This window comes from Bufo gargarizans, chromosome 8 (assembly GCF_014858855.1).
Source record: "Bufo gargarizans isolate SCDJY-AF-19 chromosome 8, ASM1485885v1, whole genome shotgun sequence".
In the NCBI taxonomy this organism is placed as follows: Eukaryota; Metazoa; Chordata; class Amphibia; order Anura; family Bufonidae; genus Bufo; species Bufo gargarizans.
In genome coordinates this window covers 184105693-184117135 of record NC_058087.1, presented here as the reverse complement: position 1 = coordinate 184117135, position 11443 = coordinate 184105693, and the positions used below count along the sequence as shown (strand labels likewise).

Genomic DNA, 11443 nt, shown 5'->3' with positions numbered 1-11443 from the left:
ATTCCGGCTCCGCCCCCTCACAGCCATCAGTCACTGTCACAGCCGTCAGTCCCTGGGTGATTGACAGGTCATGTGACCAATCAGGAGCTCCATAATTGATTTATTTACGCTATTTCTGCTGCGCTTTGTTCTAACAGCAGAGTTCATGAAAAGTTCCAACCCGAAATGACAACCAATGACGTCAGCAGGAGCGTAGCGTGTTGGTTGGTTCCTAGATCTTCTATTTTAGGACACATTCATTTTTTTCTTCTAAGTTGTTTTTAATAAATGCGATACTGATTGGTTGATTCTCCTCGTCTCCTTTTTGATTGGCTGATACTTTTCACCTCCCCGTCGATTGGCTGCTGTTCTTCACCTTACCTGTGATTGGTAAGGGAGCCTCGCACTGACACTTGTGATTGGGAGGCAGGTAGAATGCAGGCGTGTGATTGGTCAGAGCGCTCTGCGACTGCGAGCGGACACCCGGACGTTGCTCGCAGGGAGAGGAGCAAAGGCCGCGGGAAAGGCCGGTGAGAGCTTTGGGTCAACGACGTATTCCGGGCTGGGGAGGCGGGCGGACGGGTAATGGCGGGCTGAGCTCCGAAGAAAGCCCGTCTCATCTAATCTCTATAGTACTACAAGTCCCAGCATCCTCTGGCAGGACGGTAAGTAGACTCTGGTTAGCTGGGCCTGCTGGGACTTGTAGTTTTATAACGTTTGCTGTTGCCCTATGTAAAAAAAAAATGTCAGGTTTTTGGTCTTCCTTTTTTTTTTTTTTTTTTTTTTTTAAACAAAACCTCTATTATTATTATTGGGGGGTCCTGAGCTGACACTGCTCACAGCTGAGGGTTTGTTGCAGTGTCAACCATCTCCTGATGGTTTGTAGTCCTTGCTCACAGAGGATGGATGCAACTGTAGCAAACCCTCAGCTGTGAGAAGGAATAGGTCAGGATAGTTTCCCAGCCCTTGGGTGTAAACAAGAAGCACAAAGCCTGTTAGGAAGTGGCGGGGCTTTTTTTTTTTTATTATTATTATTCAGCTTCATGTATGTCAATATGGAAAACCCCTTTAAAGGGGCTGTCCAAGAATGATGGGTGTGTCCTCAGGAGCGGTCATCAATATCAGATGTGCGGGGGTCTGACTCCGAGCTCCCCCACCATTGCCTGTGTGAAGAGGCCGCTGGGCTCTGGGGAGTGATACGGCCAGGGGCCGACTGGGAACTTGGTGGCCCTGGAAAAAAAAACAAAAAAACTTAAAAAAGTGGGCTTAAGTTGTAGGCGGGGTCAATACAAGTAGGTGGGGCCAACAATACCACAGTGCAGCCCAAAATACCGCCCCAGCATTACCAAATAACCGTGCAGCACACTATACTGCCTCTGAGGATGACTATGCAATAGAATTAAAGGGGTTCTCCGGGCTTTTAATATTGATGACCTATCCTCAGGACCAGCTGTATGAGGAGACGGCGCGCAGTGTGCCGTCTCCCTTCCTGTTCTCCGCTGTGTGTCTATGGGACGGCAGCAGGAAAAGAGACGGCACAGGCACACTGCGCGCCATCTCCTCATACCGTTGATGTCGGACCCCACCCGAGGATAGGTCATCGATATTAAATAGCCCGGAGGACCCCTTTAAACCTGTGCCTGCTGCTCCTGAGAGCTTCAGATCGTTATTTACCCACCCTATGGTCGTGACGAGGGCTCAGGCGGCCCTCTGGGAAGGTTTCCTGTAGAGTCCGTATCCAATCCGCCCCAGGATGAGGCCTCTTCCTAGGCCGGTGACGTCACCGTACATCGGTCACACGGCCTAGGAGCAGCTCAGACCCATAGAAGTGGATGGATGGTGCTGCTGCTGTGCTTGGTAAGTTGCCCGGCCTCGTCAAACAGCTGAGCGGCGGGGGTGCCTGGAATCGGACACTCGCCAATCAGATACTGAGGATGGGTCATCAATATTAAAGGGGTTTTCTGGAAAGTGATCTTGATGACCTCTCCTCATCAGCTGTTAGAAGAGGTCGGGCGCTCAGTGAGTGCCGCGGCCTCTTCCTTGGCCACGTGACGTCACCGAACGTTGCTCACGTGGCCTAATTTAAGCTCAGTCCCATAGAAGTCAATGGGGCTGAGCTGCAATACCAAGCACAGCCACTATACAATGTACGGCGCTGTGTTTGGAGAGCTGCTGGGAGTCCGCAGATCTCCGGTCAGTGAAACAGCTGATTGGCCGGGGTGCCAGGACTCAGACCGCCGCCGATGTGATAATGAGGATGGGCTATCATTATAATTTCCTGGATAACCCCTTTAAGCAGAAGGTGCCCTTTAAATTGATTACATCCAAGTTGCCAAAGGGCGCAGTAACTTTTTATCGGAGATTATCACCCGCGAGCAGCTTAGAGACGTAGCACACTGGCGCCTCTGCCCGTCTGACTGGTGTATATAATGGGGTGCGTAATTATAGACATGGTGGCAGGCAGAGAACATCGCCATCTTCTGCGTCACCAGAGCAGGGTGGAGTTTTCCTACAGTGGCAGTAAATCAGTAAGTAGAGAAGCAGTCCGCTCCCCACCAGTGGCAGAACTACAACTCCCAGCATGTCCTGACAGCCCATGATTAAGACTAAAACTAGAAAACGGGACAAATGCGGAATTGGCATCAGGAGCGACATCAGCCGCACATGTGCCACTACTCGGGCGAAGGGCGGGTCAGTGCAGTCTGATGACATCATCGGGGGGGATGATGTACCCCAAGACGAGGAGGTGACGTGTGAACCGCTCTTCCTTCCTCTGCAGCGCCATCATGGCTGAAAGGCAGCTCCAGAAAAAAGGCAAGAAGTCAGACGATGGCATCGGCAGCGTGGTGGACTTCTTACTGGCCAATGCCAGGCTGGTGCTGGGCGTCGGAGGAGCGGCAGTGCTGGGCATTGCCACGTTGGCAGTAAAACGGGTAAGAAAAATGGGAACTTCAATAGAACATATCAGTGGGGGTCAATAGATTGTGGCGCACTACTGCCGCCTACTGGCTGGACTGGAACCAGCATGGTAGATATAAATAAAAGGCCCAGAATCCATTGCATTGTGGAATCTTAGGGGCGTTATAAGGTGTGGCACTTGCCTGGGTTTTAGATGCAGCTCTGTATGTGACTGGAGTCTAAGACCTAAGTCATGTAAACTAATGCTGCTTCCAGGGGCCCTTTAAAACAGCCATGGTGCCCGCCCTGCACACGATGGGGTCTCATTCTCTTCTTCTTGTCTGCAGCTTATGGACCGAGCGGCGATGCCTCCTGATGAGAAGGACACAGACGAGAAGGCAGAGCAGAAATCCATAGAGGAAAGCTGGAAGGAAGCCGTTCTGATGAAGGCCTCCCCGAAACTAGCACGAAAGGCAAAGCGTGCCGACCTGGGCACCGCACTACCAGCCCCCGAGCCCAGCCAGCCGGTCACAGGTCAGCAAAGGGGCTCTCGTTAGTGTGATCACCGATGGATGCTGTATTGTGTAGTAATGTCTCCTTGTTACATCTCTACTCCAGTCACATCCAAAGCTGCCGACAGAATCTGGTTTTTCCCCTCCCCCACGACAGCACCTTAGAGAGATGGCTCCGCCCCAGGACAGGAAACCTGCAGCATAAAAAAGGTGGAGCCGCTCTCCCACCTCAGTGAGGTTTCCTGTCCTGGTACGGGAGCCTGCAGTGTCGTCCTGACCTTGAAGTCCCGGTAGAAGCCGGAGGGTCGGGGCGGCAGTCGGTACCTGCCCGATTGTTCCCCGCAGGCGCGGGGATGAAGTTCCGGAGGCGGCCGGGCGTCTCACTGGATCCAGGGCAGAAGGTGCTGGTCCCTCAGGCGAGGAGGACGGCGCCGGCGGTTGAAGAAGGCCAGAGGGCCTTGCTGACTTGCAGACTCGCCAGACGCCGCCGGATGTGGATACGGCGAACCGGAAGCGCCATGCGTTCCACGGCCGTGCGTTCCACGGCAGTGCACTTCCGGTCAGGTGACCGGAAGTTCGGCTTCCCGGTAGTTTTTAAACCCGGCTCCAGGCAGGTATGATAACTGGGTGGTTCTGGACGCCAAAGACGGATATCCAGAGGCCGGGAAGTGGACCAGAAGGGTTCCTGGACAAATTTGGCGTGGTGGGTCTGCAGAAGCAGTGATCTCTCAGGTGAGAGTAGCACTTGGTGGCAGTTTATAATGAAGGCATTGTTGTATCAGGGCAGGTTGTTGCCCCCACTATGGACGAAGGAAGAGGTCTGAAAGTGCGGATGTGCAGATCTTGCCACCGGTATTGTGAGTCCTATTCTCGGTTGTCAGAGAGATCTGGACTGTTCCTCAGTGTTGGGTGTGTTCCGTTTTTTCTTAGACGGTGCCTAGGAAGGTGGAGGCAAAGAAAAAGATAAAAGAATTGACTCCTCCCTTAAGAATGCATGGGAGTCTTCTGCGGCTGCTTTCAGACCTAGTATAGCTGCCACAGTTATTGCAAGGTCTATGTCGCTATGGTTTGAAAGGTTAGAAGGGCAGATTAGGGAAAAATGCCCTAGGGAGCAGTTATTGGCTTCAATTCCGACCTTCCAGAAAGCCGCGGATTTTATTGCAGATGCCGCGGTGGACTCGGTAAGGCTGGAAGCAAGGACCGCTTCCCTTTCTAATTCTGCGCGACGTGCTTTGTGGCTGGAGAATTGGAAAGGGGGAGATCTGTCATCCAAGTTGAGGCTTTGTAGCATTCCCTGTGATGGCCAGTTTCTTTTCGGGTCGGAGCTTGACTCTTTACTCGAGAAGGCGGCAGATAGGAAGAAGAAGTTTCCCCAGGAATCTCTTACGCAGTTTAGACAATATAAGCGGGGAATTCCTGCGTTGGCCCGCAGAAAGATTTGTGGTGTCAAGGGTCTTCCCCTGTCATGCTGCAAGAAATAAAAAAAAATTAAAAAAAATTGATAAGCAAGAGGGTGTTGATTCCTGTCCCAGAGCCAGAGCTAGGGCAGGGATTTTATTCCACCCTGGTTTTAGTAAAGAAACCAGATGGGTCATACCGGACCATCATAAATCTCAAATATCTGAACAAGTTCTTAAAAGCCAGAAAATTCAAGATGGAGACTATCAGATCAGAATATATCTTTTATCTCCAGGGTGTCATATGGCGGTTCTGGATTTAAAAGATGCTTACCATCATATTCCGATCCATCCAGATCACCAGAGATTCCTCCGGGTGGCAGTGAGGACCGAGGTTCAGAGGGTTCAGTTAGAACGGAACCTGTCTATAAGGAAAGCTATGTCTCTGTTAGGAGTTCTAACTTCCTGCATACCAGCAGTCCAGTGGGCTCAGAGACATTCCCGCCAGTTACAGGTAGAGATCTTGGCTGCTACAAGACGGGCGGGGGCATCCCTGGAGTCAGTGATGAGCTTGTCAGAGGTGACTCTTTCTTCCCTGGATTGGTGGAAGGAGGTAGAAAATCTGAATCAGGGACTTCCCTGGGCCTTTCCGGAACCGGTGGTGGTTACTACAGACGCCAGCCCCTGGGGTTGGGGGGCTCATGTGGAGGATCGGATCTTTCAGGGAGAGTGGTCCCAGGGTCAGAAACAGTTTTCATCAAATCGGAAGGAGCTGAGGGCAGTCCTGCTGGCCTTGAGAGCGGTTCTTCCGATGATCCTGAACAGACATGTGAGGGTGATGTCCGACAATCGGACAGTGGTCTCATATCTGACTACTGCAGGGTTTAAGAGGACACACTACATCTGCCTGAATGCAATGCACCTGCATAAGTGCTGAAGCGAGCTCAGTTCTTCGTGCAGCTTTAGATGTGACTGGAGTGTAATCTGATCAGTAAGATTAGAGGTGACAAGACTTGATTCTCTTCTTTTGTTTCCACGCTGACAGATGACGCAGCTTCGAGCAGTAATCCGGAGCGGCCCCCTGTTGCCGAGAAGACCCCGATATGCTTCACCTTACAGGAGACGCTCCTGCACTACTACACCCATGAGGCACTTGTGCCAGAAGCCAAGACGCAAGTGGCCAAGCAGCTGGTGCTGGACATCATGAGCGAACTGCAGAACTTCCTAAAGGCTAAACACCCCGAAATGCCCTTCTCCGCCATGCAGCTGGGGGGGTCCCTGGGCAACGGTCTGCCCGTCACCAGCTTGGACCGCGCGCACGTATTGCTGCCCCTGATTCTAGAACCCCATCTATGGACCTTCGTGCCAGGACAGGAAACCATTCTGAATGACCCCCAGTTCTGGATGATTAAAAGGGCTAACCTGGAGTACACAGCCCGGGGGAGCAGTCCCTGGGACCGGTTCATGCTGGGGGGCTACCTATCCACCAGGACCATCGTGGAGTCCCTGCACAAGACCATCCTGGCCTCCGTCAACTGGCCGGCCATTGGGACCGTCCTGGAGTGCAGCGTCTGGCCGGTTGTGGCCCCCGAGGACCTCAGATTGGAGGTCGTCTGCCAGGACTTCAGGGTCACCATCAACATCCTCCCAGTGGCTGAAACCAAAGACGTCGTCCTGCTGGCGTACCCCCACTCCACAGCCCCGGCCGAAAACCTCTGGCGACGGAGCTACTACCGCGAGGAGATGCTCCGCCTCCAGGAGCTGGACCGCAGCGATGCTGGCGTCCGGCAGAAGTGTCTACACGTACTCGGAAGTATTTGCCGCCAACGCCCAGGACTTGGCCGACTGTCTCCAACCCACCTGAGACAAGTCCTCCTACACGTCAGCAACGACTCGTCCGATTGGTCGGAGTCTAACATGGCCGACCGTTTCCTGCAGGTCGTCGAGGAGCTCATTGGCTATCTCGGCAGTGGGACCCTCCCCTGCTATTTTAATGAAAGAGTCAATTTATTCTCCCGCCTGACGGAGGAGGAGATCGATGAGGTCGGCTACGGATTGTATCAGATTTTTTCCGATCCCAACTCGTTGCTGGCAAAATGAGGCTCACGTGGTGCAGAATACTGTGTGTCGATTTGTCAACATTTTTAAGATCTCCGCTTGATGTCAACGAATGGATACATCAAACCTGTCCTGCTCACGGAGACCTATATCGACTTGTATGGCAGCACATGACCTGGACAGGTTTTTTCAGCCCTGGAATGTGAACCATCAATGTTGTCATTCAATGACAGCAAGCAAACGTCTTGATCCTTTAGAGGAGTTGAAGCAAAACATTTTTACAAAGTTGCAGGTTATACCGTGAGGTTGTCAGAATTAGAAAAAACATGGCTGCTGTCTTACGTCGGTCAGTCGGTTGTGTGGTGGCATTTAAATGGATTGGGCTGAGCTGTGGTACCCGACGTAACCTGTGAACAGACGTGGCGCCGTTGTTGAAAGAAAGCAGCCATGTTTTTCTAATCCTGGAGAACCCCTTTAAGCTTGACATGGATAGGGCGTGTCCAGGGATGTACAATAAAGTCAGCTGACCTGCCCCGTCCGTGGGTTGTCATGGTAACCGATGACGGCGGGTGTATCCCGCTCTCGTTCCATTGATCCTTATGTATGCCAACCTGGAAGAGCCCCTTTAATTCCTCTAAGCCAGGCATGCTCAACCTGCGGCCCTCCAGCTGTTGTAAAACTACAACTCCCACCATGCCTTGCTGATAGCTGTAGGCTGTTCAGGCATGCTGGGAGTTGTAGTTTTGCAACAGCTGGAGGGCCGCAGGTTGAGCATGCCTGATCTAAGCAGATCTAGAAGTCATTTCCTGCTGCCAGAACTGGAGCGGCGCGCTGATATGGCGTTCGACGGTCGCGCTCGCACCTCCAGTATTTCAGGATGATCTGGGCAATTCTCTTGCCCTTGTGTGGCGGAATTGGGCTTTTGAATACGAGACTATGAAGCGTACCGTACCCTTTTATGCTCCTGATCCACGTGCGATTAGTCGGCCTGGCAATGCCTGCTGGGAACTGTAGTTCAATCTAAAATGACTGAGATTCCTCCAGAAGCCATGTTTGTAATTGCTGCTATACTGTAGTGAGATGTTTGCAGAGATTCTTACTGACGTGTTTTACAAAAGACGGGCGCCGCTTATCATTTCGTACATGGATTTGTGGTTTACGTTTTTACCCCTCGCACACTCTCAATCGAATTTTTTTTAAAGTATTTTTTGCACTAATCAGGGGGTTTCTTTATGTTCATTAATCCACAGGGTGTGAAAATCTCTTGAAATAGTCCTAATCTTGTGACAGGACTGTGTCGGCCCTTTTTTTTTTTTTTCCTTTTTAGGGTATCTGTTTCTGGGAAAGTTGGGTGACAACCAATATGGCTGCCATTACAGCTCCCAAAAAGTTTTGGCCCAGCTTTCCTTGAATCCTGAATAGCAGATGTTATATTTTTCTAGTTGGGTTTTTTCTGCCCTAGCGGCCATATTAAATGTCACTCAGCTTTCCCAGGCATTTGAAGACTATTTACTATGTAGTGGATAAGGTCACAATATGGCCGCCCTCACCGTGCGTGGGGGGGAGGGGTATCATAACAGCTTTGTCAGTATTTCCCCCCTTGGATTGTTCAGTGACCGATCACATCGAAAAGCTTCATTTCTAGTTTAGAAATTCTCAAGAATTTCTGTAAAAGTGTTTGTTTATAGAAAAATCTGATTATTAAAAGCCGACCTGAGATGGGAGGTGACAGCTGTAAGGCCACTTCTTCCATCTCCTGCTAGCGGTAATGTGCCAAGCCAGAGTCATTTCTGGTTTGGTTGCTAGGGGCACTGCATAACAACCACAGTGTTTCAGATGTGGCGATGACAGACAGTAGGTTCCCAGCAACTAGTCTGGTTTTGATTACTTTGGTCTGAGAGGGGGGGGGGAGGGTTGGCATTCTTTGTCTCTTGCTGCCGTATTAATCAGATTTTTATAGAAACTTCAGGTGGAGGCGCTCTTTAAACCAGTGGAATGCCAGCTTTCTGGAGCTACTACTCTCAGCATGCTCTGCCGTCTTGCAGGGACACCAGTGGAGACAGTTTTATGGGCAGCACTAAACATGAAGTAAATATAACTAAGCAATGAACGGCACAAAATATGGGGTCACTGGGTAAAACACAATGTGGGTGTAACACTAAAGATGGCGCTGTATTGGCACCAGTTTGTATCACAGAGGAGCGATATCGAAGGTTTTCATGCAAACCTGCAAGAGTTAGTGTATTACATGTATACTCTAGTCACATCTAGAGCTGCATTCTGTGAATGTCCTGTTAGCTCAGTCTATAGGACATCACATCTTGTATGCTTTAGTCACAGCCAGAGCTGTATTCTTATTTTCCTGTTGGATTAGTCTATATGAGGTCACATGCAGAGCTGCATCCTTGCTGCAGGACTTAATATATACCCCAGTCAAGGCCAGAGCTGCATTCTGTGGGTTTCCGGTTAGTTCTCAGTCTACAGGATGTCACCTTGTATACTCTAGTTATATCCAGAGCTGCATCCTGTGACTATACTGTTAGCACTCGGAGTATACCTCTCCCTGCCTGTTCAGTATTTGCACAGATTGCGCTCTGATGGGGGTTGTAGTCTTTACACCATACCCTATTCAGTAGTTAGTGATGATGGATTCCAAGAGGCAACCAAGAGAATTTGAATGCAGCTTTGAATGTGAGTGTAGTATCGTCACATCTGATGTTCCTCAGACAGGATGTTTCGGAGTCTATATGTAAGGGCAGCCTGATTTGTATGGGTTAGAACAGGTTTTTACCCATCAGATTTATGTCACGTTGGGAGTAGTAGTTTCCTAACAGCTGGCGAGCCACAACAGGGCAATAAATACCACTGCACCTGCTAGAGATGGAGGCAGCTGCAGTGACTGCGGCACGTTCCCTTGCCTGTGCCAAATTTATTTATAAACCAGATTCCCCTAAAGTGAAAAAAAAAAGGTCCTTGACACTCTGGCAGCCATACTGATTGTCACCCAGCTTTCCCAGAAACAGATACAGCTAGGAAACCCTGTCAGAAGTATGTAGGACCTGGAGTTGTACACTGTGATGATCGGGCGGATGCAGGAGGCTCAGGTGGTCGTGCCGGATCGGCCTGTCTGGGGGTTACGCATCCGCTGCTGCTTTCGATTGTGAATTTTGCTGCTTCTACTTTTATAATTAAGTAAATTGTGATAATAAAGCTTTTCTTTGAACGTCCAAGTAGAATAGTCATTTCTGTCAAACAAAACAGCGACCTGGAAGATGCAATGTATCAGTGTGTACAGAGATCTCTGCTATATACAGTGACCCGGAAGATACAATGTATCAGTGTGTACAGAGAGATCTCCGCTATATACAGCGACCTGGAAGATACAATGTATCAGTGTGTACAGAGATCTCTGCTATATACAGTGACCTGGAAGATACAATGTATCATTGTGTACAGAGAGATCTCCGCTATATACAGCGACCCGGAAGATACAATGTATCAGTGTGTACAGAGAGATCTCTGCTATATACAGTGACCTGGAAGATACAATGTATCATTGTGTACAGAGAGATCTCTGCTATATACAGTGACCTGGAAGATACAATGTATCAGTGTACAGAGAGATCTCCGCTATATACAGTGACCTGGAAGATACAATGTATCAGTGTACAGAGAGATCTCCGCTATATACAGCGACCCGGAAGATACAATGTATCAGTGTGTACAGAGATCTCTGCTATATACAGCGACCCGGAAGATGCAATGTATCAGTGTGTACAGAGAGATCTCCGCAATATACAGCGACCCGGAAGATACAATGTATCAGTGTGTACAGAGAGATCTCCGCTATACACAGCGACCCGGAAGATACAATGTATCAGTGTGTACAGAGAGATCTCCGCAATATACAGCGACCCGGAAGATACAATGTATCAGTTTGTACAGAGAGAGATCTCCGCAATATACAGCGACCCGGAAGATGCAATGTATCAGTGTGTACAGAGAGATCTCCGCTATATACAGCGACCCGGAAGATACATTGTATCAGTGTGTACAGAGAGATCTCCGCTATATACAGCGACCCGGAAGATACAATGTATCAGTTTGTACAGAGAGAGATCTCCGCAATATACAGCGACCCGGAAGATGCAATGTATCAGTGTGTACAGAGAGATCTCCGCTATATACAGCGACCCGGAAGATACAATGTATCAGTGTGTACAGAGAGATCTCCGCTATATACAGCGACCCGGAAGATACAATGTATCAGTGTGTACAGAGAGATCTCCGCTATATACAGCGACCTGGAAGATACATTGTATCAGTGTGTACAGAGAGATCTCTAATATACAGTGACCTGGAAGATACAATGTATCAGTGTGAGCATCCATTGTATACAGAGAGATCTCCCAGTGACCCGGAAAATACAATGGGTGCACACGGCGAGTGCCATGGTCCACAAAAGGGTCACTGCTGTCACACGGTTATGTGAATGTGCCCTAAGACTTTTATCCAAGAAGAGCTCTCGTACTGTTTTCTATCAGCAGCCACCACTAGGGGGAGCAGAAGAGCTTACAGCATACTGATCAGTCCTCCATA

At 49.8% G+C, this 11443-nt stretch overlaps 1 protein-coding gene across 2 annotated transcripts; it reads left to right on the top strand.

Annotated features, from left to right (window-relative positions):
- Positions 1-415: 415 nt before the first annotated feature.
- Positions 416-10071, top strand: MIEF2 (mitochondrial elongation factor 2). Of its 2 annotated transcripts, none has more exons than XM_044303789.1 (4): positions 416-509; positions 2759-2912; positions 3225-3411; positions 5832-10071. In XM_044303789.1, exons 2-4 carry the CDS (start codon positions 2766-2768, stop codon positions 6884-6886), a joined length of 1389 nt encoding a protein of 462 aa, XP_044159724.1. In that variant the 5' UTR covers positions 416-509; positions 2759-2765; the 3' UTR covers positions 6887-10071. The 2 variants fall into 2 exon arrangements, with proteins under 2 accessions (XP_044159724.1, XP_044159723.1); XM_044303788.1 differs by having other exon boundaries at positions 435-644.
- The last annotated feature ends 1372 nt before the right edge of the window (positions 10072-11443 follow it).